Source organism: the organism of the source record quoted next, unplaced genomic scaffold (genome assembly GCF_019419815.1).
Source record: "Pyrus x bretschneideri cultivar Hongxiangsu unplaced genomic scaffold, Pyrus_bretschneideri_v1 Contig46, whole genome shotgun sequence".
NCBI lineage: Eukaryota > Viridiplantae > Streptophyta > Magnoliopsida > Rosales > Rosaceae > Pyrus > Pyrus x bretschneideri.
The window spans coordinates 3,263,422-3,283,369 of NW_025999783.1; the positions used below are offsets into that span (position 1 = coordinate 3,263,422).

General features: G+C 37.1%; 2 protein-coding genes across 2 annotated transcripts; both read left to right on the top strand.

Moving 5' to 3' along the window:
• The first annotated feature begins 6,583 nt into the window (after nt 1-6,583).
• Nucleotides 6,584-8,920, top strand: LOC103934856 (pentatricopeptide repeat-containing protein At2g18940, chloroplastic-like). The gene has a single exon (XM_009344612.3). It carries the CDS (start codon nt 6,838-6,840, stop codon nt 8,776-8,778), a length of 1,941 nt encoding a protein of 646 aa, XP_009342887.2. The 5' UTR covers nt 6,584-6,837; the 3' UTR covers nt 8,779-8,920.
• Nucleotides 8,921-9,518: 598 nt separating this feature from the next.
• Nucleotides 9,519-15,997, top strand: LOC103934855 (adagio protein 1). The gene is made up of 2 exons (XM_009344611.3): nt 9,519-10,070; nt 13,943-15,997. The coding sequence occupies exons 1-2, from the start codon at nt 9,817-9,819 to the stop codon at nt 15,552-15,554; spliced, it is 1,866 nt and encodes a 621-aa protein (XP_009342886.2). The 5' UTR covers nt 9,519-9,816; the 3' UTR covers nt 15,555-15,997.
• The last annotated feature ends 3,951 nt before the right edge of the window (nt 15,998-19,948 follow it).

Sequence of the window (19,948 nt, forward strand, 5' to 3'; positions counted from 1 at the left end):
TGAGTCTAATTATCTAATTATATATTTTTATACCAATTTTGTCTTTTTAGACAAATATTTAAATTCATTAACTTTTGTGCCAAGGTAGATTATAAAAAAGAAAAAAAAATTTAATTCAATTCATCTGTGTTATAGGTAGAATATGAAAAAAAAAAAAAAAAAAAAAACAAAACCTATGGTATAGGTAGATAAATAATTAAACACACATTATACATATAAGAGAGATATTAAACCTAACTAAAGGGTACCAAAACATAATATACCTACAAGTATGACACATTAATCAGTGATACATGTTGATTATAAAAAAGAATCATTCGTATAGATAGATATATACAATTAACACTGTGATATACTTTGATTATCTTTAGAGCAAAAAGAAGAATAACAAGAAATAACAACAAAAAAAGAAGAAGATAAATACAATTAATTTTTATAGTAAATATTATCAATAAATAAATATTTATTGATAATAAAATTGTGACAACCCGTCCTTATTTCTACGATTTTATAAATTTTAAATGAATTTATGAAAATGCCCTAGAGGCGAGGGTATTGACTTTTGTTGACCAACATATAGTGCAACGCTAGAAATATTCTTTTTAGCGTATCCTTGAAGTACTCAATGATACGAACGCTTAGGCGCAAGCGGAATCGAATTCAGAGCTACAGTTAAAATTTTACAGAACTACAAATCTGGAAAATACTTTTGTAAAAATTTCTATTTATTATTTTATACATCTCTCATAGTTTTTTTTATTATTATTATTTTATTTTTTTGGTTGAGGGAAATGAAGGAAAGGGGAATGGTGGACGAAGGAAAGAAGAAAAGAGAAGGGTGCTGCCAATCGTGGGAAAGGTAAAGGAGAGACCAACCAATCGGAAAAGAAGAGAAAGAGGAGTGACCAACTAGAGAGGGAAGAAAGGAGAGAAAGGAGGAAGGTGAGAAGCACCAAACCCAGATATTTTCCCCTTTGACCCGTACACCCCGAACCGACCCGCGCCATTGCTACCAATTCCGATGGGTTTTCCGTCCATTTTCCGACAAACCACATCATCTAACCACCTGGAAAATATTTCCCAATATTCCCTCTTCCCTTTACACCCCAAATTTGATGAAAATTAGCTCTGATTTCATGAAACCACACCGGTGGGTGCGAAGGAAGTTTGTTGGTGATCCACCAATTCTTAAACAATTTCCCTCGATCACCACCACCTATAGCATCCTCATGAGCTCAGGAACATAGTCCAAACAAGTTTAGGGGCGGCAGAGTTGTTTTGGAGGTTTTAGACAATTGGAGCTTTTCCCGGCCAATTTGGACTTGGGCACATGTATAAAACTTGCTCTACTAATTGAGATCTTCATTCTAGTAAAATTTGAGGGAAATAGTTGAATTTTCTGGTGAGTCGGGCGACCGGCCGCCACATGCGGCGGCGTGTGGCCAGAGACACCCCTTAACCTTCCTAGGCTAAAATGGGTGCCCCGATTTCATATTAGATATCTGATTGACAAAATTCCGTCGTTTGGTTATATTTCCGTTATGGGCCGCCACTTGGTTATTATATGATTCGACGATCCGACCATTGGATCATCACCAAGTTTTAATACTTAATAGTTTAAGGATATTAAGAACTAATGGATCAAGAATCTGGCATACGGATCTTTCTGGATGGATTTTCTAAATTTGTAAATCTAAACGTCGGCCGCCACTTAATTTTAGCAATTGGCAGAGATCTGACTATTGGATCATTCTGAAACTTTAAGATGTTGTTCTAGAAGCTTATTAAAACTCTTAGGAAGTTACGGATTGGAATATGAGGTGCAGATCTTCCGAATCGAGTTACGTTGGGTTGTGGACCCTACTGTCGACCTTCGACCGACGGTTAACTTTTGAGCAATGGATTTCAAATCATTCTAGAACGTTATTGGAGATGTGTTTTATATAAGTTATATGTTCTATCGATAAAACTTCTGACACGTGATTTGATATTTGTTCTAGGCGACGATTGTTCGTGATGCCTCGATATTCATGCTAAGGAGTTGTAGCACAGACTTCAGGTGAGTGGGTCTTTTCCTTTTTATAGTGTGTGTGTGTGTGTGTGTGTGTGTGTGTGTGATTGATAGTTTCCATTTATGCATTTGAAAAAGAATTTCTTACGTATGCCTGCATTAGACTAAAGTTTATAAGAATTAGTTAAATGACAGAATTTATGAAATATGCTACATCCTACGGGATGCACAGGTATGGTTATAATCTTTGATGCCATAATTATATCTACAGCTATGAATGTTAGTATGTTGATTAGAAATATCGAATCACTGTGGCATGCTTATATTTATGTAGTCTACTCATCATTACTGCACCTTGGTGTTAGTGCTCGCACAGGGTCAGTGCCAGTCTTTCATGTGTATGTTCACCTCCGCACCGCACGCTTGCTTTGGATCCAAGTAGGTGCCAGTCCTGTCGTACAAGTTGCATTAGACAACTCCGACTCACAGATGACCGCAAATAGCGCGACTCTTCACGTGATTGTAGCACTAGAGCGTATATTATGATTACATCCAGTCCTGTCATACAGGTCGTATTAGGCGACTCGGACTCGTGTGCTAGCATATATTGATAAGCATCAATTCAGTCGTACAAGTCACATTAGGCGACTCCGACTTGTGTGCTAGCATAGATTGAGAAGCACCTGATTTTACTTATATTACTGTTGAGATTTTGTGATTTTGGATGTCCTACCTTAGTTACGAGATATTGTGCCGTAATGAATTCTTGAGATTTTGCAGGCTACGATAAGTATTTTTATATTATACGTAGTAAGTATATTTTGGAAACTATACTTGTTTTAGGGCAAGGGGTTACAATGTTTTCAAAAAGGTTTTTTTTATAAAACTTTATTTTCAGGCCCACTCACCCTTATTTTTCGCTTCTTCAGGTTTTAATAGCTGAGCTTTCGTATCAACGAGGATTCTTTGTAAATCCTAGTATAGGTGGCTACCCATGATGGTATAATCCTTATCCTGCCTTACTATACTTCACTTATGCTCTATCATCACGTATGAAATGGGTTCATTCCCGCTTAACATCGCACTATTATATTTAGACACTTTTAAGTTTAAATTTATTCACATTTTCCACATCATTACACTTTATGGCTTCGTCACCTTCCAAGTGTCGGCCAGCACAGCTCGATTCAAAGTCCAAGTGGACATTCTGGGTCAGGGTGTGTCAGAAATAATCCTAAACATATGGGATTCGACTTATTTTAATAACATGGACTATTTCTAATATTGGTTTAAAAAAATCGGGCTTATATCAAGTTTTCCTTAAATATAATTAGATTTGTCAAATTTTGGTGGATAATTTAATGATTTAGTTGACATAGGAGATTTAATAGTGAAAAGAGAAGTAAGACGTTTTAAACACAACTAATATATATTTAGGTATAAGATTAGCCCACATAACATCTATTGAGTGGGAAAAGCAAGTGAGGGAAGGCAAATGGAAAAACTAGCTACCATTCCTTTAATTTTATTTTGTACTTGTTTTAGGCTTATTTTATTATCACTAATTTTTTATTTATTGATAAGATTTACTATAAGAATTAATGTCTTTCTAATTATCTCTTTAATTTTTTCTTTTTCTTTGTTATTTCTTGTTCTTTGTTCCAAACCTCATTTATAAATTTTATTTTTAATTTTAAAATTAATCTATATCACAAGTTAATTGTATTTGCCTGCTTGTATGGAAAATTCTTGACAAAGAATATCTCCAACTATTACAAGGATTTGAGGTGACCACAGGTTGCTTAGGACAATTGAAAACTCTTTTTTTTGGAAAGGAGGATTTCGGCTTCTTCATTCTCGAGTTTTAATTCGATCGCAGTTGAGTTAGTGCTCGAGTGAATGAACGTAACCTTCAACCAACTGGCGCTCTCCGCCATTCTTCTATCTCTTTCCACTAACGCGCACCATACTCAGTTCTACACGGATCTGTCATGCCCTGGACCCAAGGTCGGGGGAAAAATTAACCCTGCGCCCGGCGCGCAAATAAATGTAAAAATAAAATGAAATACAAAACATCTCTTATAAAAATAGCTCCAAAATCCTTACAGGTTTAAAAAATAAATTATAAACTTTAATCCATCTTCTAACACAACCGCAACTCATCTACAACCTGTCTTGCCAAATAACTCATCTATAAAATAAAAGGTGAGAGGTGAGCAACAACCACTGTCGCTCACTGAGTAGAATATGAAATATGTCAGTCAAGCGATGTTGTTTTACACACGCTAGAAAGTACAACAATAATATAAAGTTTTAGCCACATAATCCCAAATCACATCATCCCTTTATCTGTTCATTATATTTTTCATAAATTGTAATTCGCTACGTGACCCCTAATGGCCTTCCTGCCCTAATGTTCCCGTATGCAGTTTAAATTTATCCCTCGGATTAATGCAACACTAAAATTCTCATGCTCCACTGACCAGATACATAATAACTTTGAAGGTACTTCACAAAATACAATATGCTTGACTTGAAATGTATAGATATTTGTAAATAGATCAAAACCCACTATAGCTCGTGCTTTTCATTTATCATAAAATAAAAATATTTTAAAACACATTACATTAACCACTCATCTTGATAATCCGAGCTTTAAGAAGACAACCCAACTAACATCTCCGCACCCCTCAAACCCTAGCTTTCCCTTTCTCTTTCCTTTTCTAATCTCTCTCTCTCTCTCTCTCTCTCTCTCTCTCTCTATATATATATATATAGAGTCGGCAATACAGCAGGAGGTGTCCAATATTATTGGATAATAAGGTACGATAAATTGACACTTGTTAGGGTAGTAGTGTTGGCTGCCAAGTGGATAAATAGGTGTCACTTACAGAGGATGAATGGTACACGTGAAGAAACCTCAAGCGCCTCCCGTGATCGTGACTGTTCATCGTATATCATGCAGTAAAAAATCATTCCAAAATTTAAAATTTAAAATTAAATATAAATAGTACCTAACGAAAACTGACAGCATGATATACGATAAACGATCACGATCACAAAATCTCTAAAATTCCTAAGAAAAGAATCCGTCGAAAATCATTTTTCACCTCAAGCTCCAATGTAATGACTATGCAAATAAGATTGGAATGAATGATTGGATGGTCAATATGGTGGTGCACATAAGAAGTGGACATCTGGGTATATGGCTGACTCAGTTAATAGCAGGGTCCGACACTTGCATGTAGGAGGTGTACTAACCTTAATGCATGAAACGAAAGATATCAAGACTACCATGGTTTGTTATATATACATATACATGCATACATACGTATACAATACATAGAACATAAATATGAAACAAAAGATATTTAATATGATATATATATCACACACACACGCACGCGCGCACACACATATATATATATATATTTTTTTTTTTGGAAATACGGGGTCTCATAGGATCTGTTATACTCAGTTGAGTATAAGGATCTTTGGGAACAACATACCGCCCGATAAGACGCTGAATTTCGAAGCTACCTCTAGTATCAGTTTTCTATGTTTTTGTGTCTTCAAATTCACCTTTATCGAGAATTGAACCTAAGATCTCTTATTTGCAAATGAAAAGGAATACCATTAGACAATAGTACTAAGTGGCTTGTATTTTTTTTTTAATAAACAATATTTCTACATTAAGGGGTGGGAGAGTGGGCTAAGCTTCACAATTGGCTAACAATAATGTGGTTTAAATTCATCTTTGGTGAGAATCGAACCTAAAATTTCTCACTTATAAGTGAAGAGGAATATAATTAAACCGTAATATTAAGTAACTTGTATTTTTTATTTACCTATGCACTAGGTTTTTGTGCATAGTCTACATGTAACACAGATTAATTGTATTTCTTTGTTTTTTCTTTTTATAAACTACCTTTATAACAAAAGTTTGTATTTAAACTTTTTAATCTAAAAAGACAAATCGATAAAATAAAATAAAATATAATTAGATAATTGAATCCAGTCTAAAAAATAACCTATATTTTTGAACCTAGGTTTAAAAACCTTTTTAAAATTGGGAACTTTAACGAAAAGTTTCCTGTATTGTTCACTTTAACAAAAAATTATATGGGTACAATTTACTTTACCCTTTATTTTATCTTTATAGTTAAAACTTAAAGTTTTCAAACCATTTTCATTAGTTTTCCTTTTAAAATTTAAATTACGTATAGTTAGTTAAGGTTATATGAGGAAATTTGGATAAAATAATCAAAATTTGAATGTCGTATAGAATTTTAGTTACTTTTTCAAATTTATGATAATTATAACCAATCTACATAACCTTGTGTGTTTCCAAAGTCTGATTTATTTTCACATTAGGAGGATGGGGCATTCGGTTAAGCCACATCATGGGCAACTCAATTTAGTATCAAAATTGACATCACAAGATTCGAACCCAAGACCTCTCATTTTTAAGTGAAGAAAAATACCACTATACTGTATATTAGTACTTTTATCTCTGCTTTTAATTATACTTATCATAAACATAAAAATGGTGGTTATAATTCTACATGAATTTTATATGGAGTCTAACCATCAAAACCATCACAGAAATGCTCTCCTCATCAATCCCTCCTATCCAAATCCAATCTCCTCTGGCCCGTCTTCAACTCCACACCCATGTAGCTTCATCTCCTCCACTGTAACAAAACCCAGATATCCCAATTCTCTGGAACAATGGAAGGTACTCTCTTTCCATCTCGACCTGTATATCCCATCCCAGCAAACAGACCAACGCAGCCAAACCCTCCTGTGAAATTCAACTCAACCAGATGATTGAACTAATGGTTAGAATTCTTGGGAGAGAGTCGCAGCATACTTTTGCATCGAAGCTGTTCAATGTAATTCCCATAGAAGAATACTCGTTGGATGTCCGAGCTTACACGACTATCCTTCATGCGCACTCTCGTAGTGGTAAGTACGAAAGTGCAATTGACTTGTTTGACAAAATGATGGAAATTGGTATCTCACCAACTTTGGTGACTTACAATGTCATGCTTGATGTATATGGGAAGATGGGTCGATCTTGGGATAAGATTTTAGGACTTTTGGATAAGATGAGGAGGAAGGGATTTGAATTTGATGAGTTTACTTGTAGTACGGTGACATCTGCTTGTGGGCGTGAGGGTTTGTTGAACGAGGCAAATGAGTTCTTTGTCGGGTTAAAGTCACAAGGCTATGTACCTGGAACTGTTACCTATAATGCTTTGTTACAAGTTTTTGGCAAGGCAGGGGTATTTACGGAGGCCTTGAGCATATTAAAAGAAATGGAGGATAATAATTGCCCACCTGATGCTGTTACTTACAATGAGCTTGTGGCAGCTTATGTGAGGGCAGGATTCTTTGAGGAAGGTGCGTCTGTCATAGAAACGATGACCCAAAAAGGAACAATGCCAAATGCTGTTACATACACAACTGTGATAAATGCATACGGTAAAGCTGGAAAGGAGGAAGAGGCTCTAAGGTTGTTCAATCATATGAAGGCGACAGGTTGTGTTCCTAATGTTTGCACTTACAATGCTGTTTTCGGAATGCTGGGAAAGAAGTCACTGCCCGAGGAGATGATAAAGTTACTTTGTGAAATGAAGTCAAGTGGATGTGCCCCCAACCGTATTACATGGAACACAATGCTTGCCATGTGTGGTGATAAGGGTAGGCACAAGTATGTGAACCAGGTGTTTCGAGAAATGAAGAATTGTGGTTTTGAGCCAGACAGAGACACATTCAATACCTTAATCAGTGCATATGGACGGTGTGGATCAGAAATAGACGCTACACAGATGTACGATGAGATGATCAAAGCAGGATTTACTCCATGCGTTATAACTTACAATGCACTTCTAAATGCTCTGGCTCGGATAGGGGACTGGAAAGCAGCAGAAGCTGTTATGCTAGACATGAGAAATAAGGGCTTCAAGCCTAATGAAACATCATATTCATTGATGATCAACTGTCATGCCAAAGGAGGGAATGCCAAGGGGATCGAGAGAATTGAGAGAGAAATTTATGGCTATCATATTTTCCCCAGTTGGATTCTTTTGAGAACTCTTATTCTTGCGAATTTCAAGTGCAGAGCACTGGACGGCATGGAGAGGGCATTCCATCAATTGCAAAACAACGGATACAAACCTGACTTGGTTGTATTCAACTCTATGCTTTCAATTTTTGCTAGAAACAACATGTATGACCGGGCTAATGACATGCTGTACATGATTCATGAAAACTGCCTTCAGCCAGATCTCATAACTTATAATAGCTTGATGGACATGTACGCCAGAAAGGGAGAGTGTTGGAAAGCAGAAGAAATCCTCATGACCCTACAAAAATCTGGTGGGAAACCAGACCTCGTCTCTTATAACACAGTCATCAAAGGGTTTTGCAGGCAAGGGTACATGCAGGAGGCCATAAGAATTCTCTCGGAGATGACAACTAGAGGGATTCGACCATGTATTTTCACATACAATACTTTCATCACAGGCTATGCAGGGCAGGGAATGTTATCAGAAATGGATGAAGTGATTAGCTATATGACGCAGAACAATTGCAGGCCAAATGAGCTAAGCTACAAGATTGCGGTGGATGGCTATTGTAAAGCGAGAAAATATAAAGAAGCCATGGACTTTCTGTCGAAGATTAAGGAAATTGATACTTCTTTTGATGATCAATATGTGCAAAGACTTGCTTCTCGCATTCGGGGCAATTTGTATTCATGAATTATTGATTGTTCGCCGTTGGTTTCTTTTTGGCTTAACACCGTCATATATAGGGTTTCCAAGGCTAATGTAATTGTAAAAGAATGTAAAATCACCTATTTGGCTGTCCTGTTTCAAATAGAAAAGGTTAATCTTGGCTGAAGCCGTCATTAGATACTAGGTACATATGGTTATTTCCTAGTATAAGGGCGTTGGTGCCGTTTTCACTTAAAAGATAGTAAAATGGAGTTGCTACAATGTGCCTATTAATCAGACCACAAGCTGGTAACAATTGGAATAATCAAGAGTGATAAGGATTTAATACTCGGAAAGGCATCCACACTGAAAGCCCTAGGAATCCGGGGTCAATTTCAAAATTGTCTTTGGCTGGAAAGTTATCATTCTAATATTATTTTTATTCTCCTGATTATTGATTTTGATCTTCATTGGCCTCATTGTATGCAATAGTTTATTTGTTTGGACTACATTTAGAAGATGACTTTCTACATCTCTCACATATATCGCTAAGGAAATATTACGGACAATTTTGTTAACATGAGCTTGTCTTCTCAAATTATGATATGACATGATTCCCCTTTATTAGATATTCGTTCTGCTTTGTTTTCTGATTATGTTGACTTTCCTAACTTCTTATTCTCAAATTAATATGCATCCCATTACATAGGTTATCTCACTTTTTTGTTTCTTAACTTCGTGATATTACTTGATCTATTTTGCGCGCACTGGTGAAACCCGACCCGGCTCCCTACAAACTCCAGCCGGTCCAGAGAGTTTCCATTTTTACGATCAAGGCAGTTAAAGGTCCAGCCGACCATCCGTTAGGCTTTAATCTAAATTCCACAAACACTTGCCACCACTCGTATTTCTCAACCTTTACACACACCCGCACCCGCACCCACACCCACACCCACACCTCCCACCTCCCACCTCCTCCGTTCCCCTTCCATCTCTGCCAACAACAATTCCAATCGAACTTTCCATGGGTTGAAGGAGGAAGACGACGATTCAAATTCTCCTGGCCGATTGAAAGCAATATCTATGGAGTGGGATAGCAATTCCGATCTGAGCTCCGAGGAGGAGGAGGACGAGGATGGGAGCTTGATTTTCCCTGACGACGACGACGTTTCTGCCCCGGGTCCGCTTCCGTTCCCCGTCGAGAATTTGTTCCAAACGGCGCCGTGTGGCTTCGTTGTGACGGACGCTCTCGACCCTGACCACCCCATCATCTACGTCAACACTGTGTTTGAAATGGTCTCGGGGTACCGTGCCGAGGAGGTTCTTGGTCGCAATTGGTCAGTTTTCTATCTTGGGATTTTGATATTAGGGTTTTGAATGGGGGTTTTATAGGTGCGTCTTTGTTTTGGGTGCTTTTGGTGGGGGATTGATTTGGGGTTCTCAGAAATACTTATTTTTTTGTTGAGAAAACCGTGGGGATTGTATTTTGCGTTATTAAAGAAGCTGCGTGATGTGTATTTTGGATTGAATAGATTTTTTCTGTGGTGATTGTGGTTGGTATTGGGCAGCTCATTGGGTTTGTGAGTTCTCGAGGGTTTTGTATGTGCTCGGAAATTGGATGAAAATTAAGCAAATTGGAGCTGGAAGTAATTGTTTTGTTGATTCTTTGTGGTCATAAACCCAGTCATGAGACTAGTGGCGGCGTGTTGTGTTTAGTGTTACTTCCTGTAGGACCAATACAAATTTCTCATGGTGTAGATGTCAAAGCAAATGATAATATCAGGATATAATTATAACAAAATTTGATGCGATAGGTTTCTGTTGTGTGTTTGGGTGTTGCCTTGTTGCTCTATTTTATTGAAGTTTTTAATTTAATTTTTTTCATAAGAAACGAGAAATTTATATAAATTAGAAAATAATTGTAAATGGGATGGACAAGTAGCCCTTCAAGGTACCCCAATTAGAAAACAATACATAAAAGGAATAAAACAAGCCACACTCGATACAGAACTCCACTGTAGTTGATGAACCACACCAAATACATCTCTAGAGTGCTCAAGGAGGCCAAAAGTCTGGCTCTCCCAAATGAAAACTCTAATCGTCCCTTGTATCTTCAAAATTTATTTTATTTTCTGAATATGTGTATTTTAATACAAAGTCTTCTCCGCCTCTAATCTAGGGTGTAAGCTTGGGGAATTTGATTGTTGCTACTATAGTGCTTGAAATCTATTAGTAAGTTCATTGACACGAGTTGTATAGTAGGTTTGTTTAGCTAAAATCTATAATACTGTTGAATTAAATGCTTTTATTTTCTTTCTGTTAGTCATAATATGAAAGATTATGTTGTAGGTATGTTTTTTGGTGCTTTACCTGTTAGTTGAAATATTTTTATGCAAGGGGTTCATGCTTTTTTTATTTTTTTTATTTTTTTATGGTTTTGTCTCCTGGTTGTAGCATCATGAGTAAATGTCATACAATGAAAACATCAAATTGCAAGCATCAAGTTAACTTTTGAAGATTCATATGCTAGATGGTATCTGATATGGTCCATCTATTTTTCTTTCATTGTCCTAACTAGTTGAGTAGTGAAGTGCCTAATGTCGCTCAAAAGTGTTTAGATTTTCCATGATTACAAGCAGATAAAGAAGAAAGAGCATAAGACTCTTATGATATTACAGGCACCATAATTGGCCACTTTGAAGTAGGATAAAGCTTAAATATTCACCACTAAATTGTCATTTGATAAACCTGTTTGAGCATAGAGATTGTGTCGGTAGGGAAGATTACCTAAATTCTACACCAAAGTTGAGTTGTTGGAGGTTGTACATATCCAACTTGATTGAAGTAAATTTTCCTTCAAAGTTTCCCTCGGGGTTTTAACAAAGTATGTATAATAGAAACAGTTGTTTTACAAAAAAATTTGTGTGACCAACTTAGTGGGAAAAGGTTTTGTTGTTGTTGTTGTTGTATTCATTTTATTTATATAACTTGGAATAGTGCAATCTTATGCATATCATAAGGTGTTAGTCATCGAAGCTCAGCTGTAAAGCATAAGAAAAATGTTTTTTCTTATTGCACCATTGTATTGGCTCATTTAAGTCATAAAATATAAGTGTTGACTACTAAGGAGCTGGGCATTCTGAAATTCGCGTATGTTTCTGTTTGTGAGCTTCTTGGTGTTTGTGGCTTAACTGGGTTATGAAGATATTGAACAAGCTCTAAAAATGATCTAATCCAGTCTAAGAATGTTTGATCATCACATTTAGGTATAACTAAGCTATCAGGATTGTAATCAAGAACGAGTTGGTGTGTATTCGATTGCTTACGAATATAAAAACCTGATGTAAGAGGGATTGTAATTTTGGGTCCCACTTTACACTGTTGTCCAATGATGCAAAGTGTTTAATTTGGATTTCCATTTAGGAAGTATCTATGTGGAAAATCAACAAAATCAAAATTTAAATGGGAGAGTTATAAAGAAATCTAAAAATTAGTCAATTTGGACCCTTGGGCCACATTGCTGGGTGACCCTGCCAATGCAACCCCTTTTGGTTCTTATCGAAATAGATCCCTCTTAAGATGAGGACTATATGTATTTATGTACATGTGTGTGTGTGTATATAAAAAGAAGGAAAAATTATGTGCTAGGGTTATTGTTTGGTTACATGTAACATGGCATTGAGGATAGTGCTTCAAGTTTTATTGCTAAATGCTTGTTTATTTTTCTTTTCTTGGTCTTTTTAAGTATTAGTACTAGACACGTTTAATTGTTCATCCACTGGCTATTTTATAGGGTTGGCCATCGACAGTGAATGCAACACATTCTTCACTCTTGTCAGAAGAGAACCACACTTGGATATGTGAAAAGAACAACCGAAATCAAAAAACCAACTACTAGAACACTCGATAGAATCTGAGTTGAATATTTTGATATTATGGTCACTGTATCAATGACTTGAGTTGAATCAATGGCTCTCTTGTACTGGATGCAACTAGCATTCAATTGAACCTGAGTTGAATCATTGAAATTATGGTCACTGTATAAATGACCTTACCTATTGCCTTGCCCTGAGCTTAGGATAGTAATATCTAATGGCCATATGTCATGACAATAATAATTTATTTGCCCTTGTGATTCCTAGTATTTGATCCATTAGGGGCCTTACGAATCACATGGAGTGTGTACTCCAAAGTTCAAACTGTTAGTTTTTGGCTCGTCAGTTTGTGTCCTTTTCTGTCTAGGATTGTTGTAGATTAGAAATCCTAGAAGTCTATTTGGAATTGGAAAGGAAGTCTAAATTCCTATTCCACTTAGAATAGGAATTATAATCTGTAAAGGACATGTAAGCCAACCCTATATCTATAAATAGGGTGCGGCAAGGCTGGTTTTACAGCAGAGAGAAAACAGCCAAACAGCAGAGAGGTTTGAGATTAGTTCTAGGGTTTGCATAAGTTCTGTAATCTCTATTATTAATCAAAGAAGCGGTGATTTCTCTACCTAGGGAAATCACAACTGGACGTAGGCATAAGTTCTGCCGAACCAGTATAATTCTTGTGTGTTTCTAAGTTTTCTATATTTGCTAGTTTAGTCTATTGCCATTGGTTACATCAAAGAACAAGGTCCAGTGAAAGGGGTTTTTTCAACACAAACCATGGGAGAAAAGATTGATTTCATTATATGAGTAGCCGATTCACCTTGAGGGGAAACAAAAGATTGAAGTTTCATAATTTTTGGTACTTTTGACAGTTTTAAACTTTTATTATTATTTATAGATCTGATAAAATTGTTGCTTTCACTTTATAGTATTGCAAAATTGAGATTAAGTTAACAATGACAGTAATTGAGTCAAAATTACAATAGCAAAGCTGCAACATGCGAGTTATTACAAAGTTTACTGCTGTAAGATATCCTAATTTTTGGGGAGGTCAGTATAAACTTTGCTACATCTTTGACATTTGGTTCTATTGTGTTTAAACCTGACCTTATTGAAGGCAAAGCATAAATAAAAATATGATTTTGTTGCTATATACTAGAGTGTAATTTTTTATTTTTATTTTTATATTTGGAGACAAACCAAATAGTCTTTGTGTTTCCTTTAGTTTGAGGGCTCTCTTTTGTTAGAGTTGGATATTAACTAAAGAAATAGTGCATCTTTCTTTCTCTTCCTTCCTCTGCTTTGTTCTGATGTAGGTGCTTTTTTTTTTGCAGCCGGTTTTTGCAATATAGAGGGCCATTTGCAAAAAGAAGGCATCCACTAGTAGACTCTGCAGTAGTTGCAGAAATTAAAAGATGTCTGGAGGAGGGTATTGAATTCCAAGGCGAGTTATTAAACTTTAGGAAAGATGGATCTCCAATGATGAATAGATTGCGGCTGACACCAATATATGGGGATGATGATGTGATAACTCACGTCATCGGGATTCAGTTCTTCACGGAGGCAGACATTGATCTAGGTCCTGTGCCCGGCACTTCAATCAAGGAGTCAGCAAAATTTTCTGATCGGTTTCGTTCTTGTCTTTCTGCTTTCCGTCCTGCTGCCTTCCTGGGGGAGCGGAATATGTGTCGTGGGGTTTGTGGAATGTTGCAATTGAGTGATGAGGTACTTGCTCTCAAGATTCTATCGAAATTGGCACCTAGAGACATTGCATCTATTGGTTCAGTCTGTAAGCGGCTGTATGAGCTTTCGAAGAATGAAGACCTTTGGAGAATGGTCTGCCAAAATGCATGGGGTAGTGAAACAACTCGGGTTTTAGAGGCCGTGCCTGGTGCGAAGAGGCTAGGTTGGGGTAGGTTGGCACGGGAGCTGACTACTCTTGAAGCAGCGACATGGAGAAAGGTGACTGTTGGAGGTTCTGTTGAACCCTCACGCTGTAACTTTAGTGCTTGTGCAGTTGGAAATCGTGTTGTCCTTTTTGGTGGTGAAGGGGTTAATATGCAACCGATGAATGACACCTTCATATTGGATCTAAATGCCAGTAACCCAGAGTGGCAGCATGTCCAAGTCAGCTCTCCTCCACCTGGTCGTTGGGGCCATACACTATCTTGTGTGAATGGGTCCCATTTGGTGGTATTTGGAGGCTGTGGAAGGCAGGGCTTGCTAAATGATGTGTTCATACTGGATTTGGACGCAAAGCCTCCAACTTGGCGTGAAATATCTGGGTTGGCTCCTCCGCTTCCTAGATCATGGCACAGTTCCTGCACTCTTGATGGCACCAAGTTGATAGTTTCAGGTGGCTGTGCAGATTCTGGAGTACTCCTAAGTGATACTTTTTTGCTTGATCTCTCAATGGAGAAACCTGTGTGGAGAGAGATACCAGTAGCATGGAAGCCCCCTTCAAGATTGGGCCACACCCTGTCTGTATATGGTGGTAGAAAAATTTTGATGTTTGGGGGCCTGGCCAAAAGTGGTCCACTTCGTTTTCGTTCCAGTGATGTGTTCACAATGGATCTGAGTGAGGATGAACCGTGTTGGAGGTGTGTTACAGGGAGTGGAATGCCCGGTTCTGGAAATCCAGGGGGCATGGCTCCTCCTCCTAGACTGGATCATGTAGCTGTGAGCCTTCCAGGTGGGAGAATACTGATCTTTGGAGGGTCTGTTGCTGGTCTTCACTCAGCGTCGCAACTTTATCTCTTAGATCCAACGGATGAAAAACCTACATGGAGGATATTGAATGTACCTGGGCGGCCCCCAAGATTCGCCTGGGGACATAGTACTTGTGTTGTTGGAGGGACAAGGGCAATTGTCCTTGGTGGTCAAACTGGAGAAGAGTGGATGTTAAGTGAACTCCATGAGCTTTCACTGGCAAACTCTGTAATCTGATTAAGAGTATATGGGAACACGCTGTAACCACACATTAGCCTTCAAGTGCAAGATTGGGGTTCATTCTGAGGAATCGGCCGGGCAGAGGTTGCTGCTTCAGTCGCTAATAGCTCTTGACAAAAGTTACTTTAGTCGGGGCTTGTTTTGGGTGTTAGTGGTAGTGCACGTTTCTTATATGGAATTCTCCTGGCTCGAGATGAACTTTCAATGATTTCATGAGTGACTTGAACCATGTTTGTTTTTTGTGAGGTTTGTGTGACTACCCTTCAGTACGGAGAGTGAATTATTCTTCCTTGGTCAGGTTAGTAGTACATAGTGGATAGGTAGGTTTATATATGTAGGCCTAGTCTTATTATGCTTATGTTTTGTTTTACGTTCTGTAATTTGAACCAAACGTGAAAAATGATGCATGTTTATAGTAACGTATTGCTAGTCCTCTCCTCTATATGTAATGAATCCTTGTTCAGCTAACCTCCATTTGAGTAAGACATGGCATCCAGCTTAGATGATATACAAGTAAGGATTGTGTGGCAGATTTGTGTAGAGGCCAGCCTTCAACTCTGCAGAACATGGCGGTCATATTTGGGTGCAGACCAAGTTTTCTGACTGAGTTTCAAGAATTTCCAGTCTCGAAGGAATGCGGCTTCTTTGGTTTGCTGCCCTGAATCCTTGCTCTTTAGGTTCTCTGTGATTCCGTGTTATCTTACATTTTCCTCATTACCCTCAGCCAGATACATTTGTTATATAAAGTTGACTGCCGCTGTGACTTGATATCGTTTGTATGCACATCCTTTTTCCTATCGATCAAAATGTTATCCTACTCCGTTTTCATGCAAGATGTAGAGAAAATTTTCAGACCCAACATGGTTCACCACCAGTGATATTGTTCTAACTCAACCACGTATTACTAGGTGTTGAGTTTTATCACAAAATGTCTTGGTGATATTTTGGAATCTCTCATATATTAGTTGTATGTTATTTTGTCATACAACCAATGTGAGATCTTATACTCTAACATGCCCCTTTACGAGTGGCCCCCACTAGGTCACATGAGAAACCAATTCCCATATTGAGAACTATTCAAGTCATTATACTAGAGCTAACACCAATCTTTTCGAGAGTCTAGTTAGTTGGTCGGTATTCAGTCTTTGGAGTCCATGCTAATCTTTTCGAAGACCCAATTTTCTCGGTTAGTATTCACTCACTGGAGCCAATGCCAACTTTTTCAAAGGCCCAATTGTTTAATTAATACCCTTAAGGTGGAGTTAGTACAACTTTTAAAATTTGAACTTGTGGAAGCATGATTCGTGCTACTAACTTGGGCCCATGATGTGTCGAGAGAATAATCTGTTTTGATATCATGTTAAACATTTTAGGTTAAGATGGTCCACCCCCAACATTACTGATATTGTCCTTACTTAACAACCTATTACTAGGTGAAGAATTTTATCACAAAATGCCTCAGTGATATTAGGGGTGAAATCTCCCATATATCAATTGTATACTATTTTTCATACGACCAATGTGGGATCCTATAATCCAACAGGTTTTAGTAGGGCTAGCTATAAGTGTGTCCAACACCTTATCAATTATTCACAAAGAGCTTGTAGTAATTTCCCTTTGCTTTGGTTTTATCCCACTAGGTTTTCCTATCTGTTTTTATGATGCAACAACCCTTGACTGGTGGACATGGGGAGTGTTGTAAATATTGTTGGTTATGTGGTTGTTCACTTGGGTCATTATAATATATATATATATATATATATATGTATGTATATGTATGTATGTATGTATGTATGTATGTATGTATTTATTAATACTTTCATTCTTTATGATGTAAATAAGGAAATTTGAGCTTTGTGTACAAATAAACCCCAGGGAGGATTTCTTAAAAGAATTAATTAAATTTTTTTTATATTTCATTTTAGGATATTTTTCATGTAAAAGACTACAATGATGCTTATATTTTTTATTGATACTTGAATTATTGTGCGTTGTCATGCATTATGCTATTGTAGGAGATTTTACTTTGTTATATTATTGTGCTACTTTTCTATCTTTTAGTTATTTGTAGTCATCTGTTCTAAGCTTCCGTCATGTTTTCAATGTTGTTGAACTCTTCTTCTGACATATTACTTCAAAATTGTTCATCTCCTTCTGAAGCAAAAATCTGATTTTATTAAGTTCATTTGAGTAACATCTACACATGCAATTAGTAATTAAAGGCGGAACCATGCTTGAATGTACTCAAATTTAAACTTTACCCATTAAATTCAAAGCCTAGTAGTTGTGACCCAAGACTCAACTCAAATATTAAAGAAAGGAGTTGAGATTTATTATACATTTGTTGAATCCTCTATGCATAAGCAAATGCTAATCACCCATGAGAGAGGGCATTTATTCGTAATTTCTTTGCTCCATGAATTTCTTGGTGGAGGATGGAAGAATGGATTCTCCAAGTTCCCAAGAAAGGAAACCTCTATGTTTTCACATCCATGAGGTGAATGAAAAAGAGATGAGTGATTTGGGAGGGTTTTCATGCTAGTTAAAATTCGCCCAAGTGGCCGGCCTCCTAGAGGTGGAAGGAGAGCATTTTTGTTCTCTCAAATTCCCTCATGTAACCCCAATGAAATTTGGCATACAAATTTTCTTTTATAGCCACTCACGTTTGAGTGGCATGAATTGTAATTACCCTCTGTGACCGGCCATTAGGTGTTAGTGAGCCTTTTGCCCTTTTGTGATTTAAGTTGTCATACAACTCAAGTCATTAGGCTTGACTATTCAAAGCCCAATGGGCCTTGAGGCCTGAAACTAACATGAGATTTAAAACGAACTTATTCATTTGATTAATTAACATATTAGTTAATCCTAGCCAAAAACAATTAAACTATCTATTCGTCCTTACTCAACCCCGTTGTTTCTTCAATCTCAACCTCACATGGTGTAGATCCATTAAGTTCTTATTAGCAAGACAGTGGGCAATTAGTACTTGCAAGTCCTTCTCGGCATGAAACATATCCTTAGGGATGCAACCAATATCTTCGATTCCTCCACTTTGTCCACTTTGTACCTTCGATAAATCCACTTGTTTACTTATGGAAATATTGATCTCCGCACATTTTGCAATCATCACCTTCTTTGCCTTATACACATTGTTCAATCATCCCCTTTTTTGCTTTATAAACTCGAAGATAAGATTTAAATAAGTGTGAGGCGCTTGTCATACAGTGGTTATGTCGCTCTTTGAAAACTGTTACAACAAACTAATCATGATCATTTGGCTTCCACAACACAACTTTTGCCTTGCAGTCAATCCTAGTGTCTGGCCTCTTACCTTTTCAATTGGGTTTGGATAAGCATCCACCTTCTTGAACGTGGTTTGCAACTAACAAATTTCTTCCTTACCAAGCCCTCACCACCATTGCCATTTTTACTACTATATTCCCGGATCCATCTGCGATTTGCATAACTATTGTTAAACAACGAATCAAACTCCATATTCACTTTGAGTTTCAACTGATCGATCTTCTACATTTAGCATCACAAATTCAGCCCTCCTTGCACCAATTTCATCTTGTGTACATCATCAGTTTCTTCTATATTTTCGTTTACTTATTTGTTATCCTCCATCGAAATTCAAATCAATAACTTGTTGCTTCAAAGTTACACAGACATAACTTTATTTATCACAATCCAATACGAGTTTCACCAATATTTATATAAAATCTCAATTTCTACGAAAATAACCCCAGCTACAACAACCTAGCACGATTGAATCGAAGTTGACGAAATAAAAAACAGCATAGAAACTTAGCGGAATTTAAATTTCACAACCCAGAACTTGGAACTCAATCTCAAAAGGGAGAAAGAAAGAGCAGAGGTTGCTCCTAAAACCCCAAGAAGTGCAGCGCCGCAAACAAGCACGCTCCAAAGCTAGACAATGGCCGTGACGATGACAAGGGAATTTTGATAGGCTTGGGCTATTTGGAGGAACCAAAGTCGTATGAGCGGATGGAGATGTACTCATGTACGTCACTGCCAAACGCTAAAGGCTGCCTGTCAAGTGGAAGCAAACTCCGCGTTATACGGGTACAAATAGGTACACTCCCACTAGTCCATCCCGCATCTGCCAACTAGGAAAATTACAATTATTTCAAAATAATAACACATAAAAATATAGAAAATTTTAACGAAAAATTTTCGGTACTATTCATTTTAACGAAAAATAATATTTTTACATTAAAAAGTCAATTATGGTATTATTTACTTTACCTTTTACTTTGTCTGTATCATTAAAATTCAAAATCTTCGAATCGTTTTTTATTAGCTTTTCTAAAAATATACTCACAAAAGACAAAAGATATGACCACTTGGGGTTGCGTGCAGTCGACACT

Coding starts and splice junctions, on each gene's coding strand:
- LOC103934856 (XM_009344612.3), top strand. CDS start 6,838: ATGATTGAACTAATGGTTAGAATTCTTGGGAGAGAGTCGCAGCATACT.
- LOC103934855 (XM_009344611.3), top strand. CDS start 9,817: ATGGAGTGGGATAGCAATTCCGATCTGAGCTCCGAGGAGGAGGAGGAC. Junction 10,071..13,942: donor GAGGTTCTTGGTCGCAATTG/GTCAGTTTTCTA, acceptor TTTTTTTTGCAG/CCGGTTTTTGCAATATAGAG.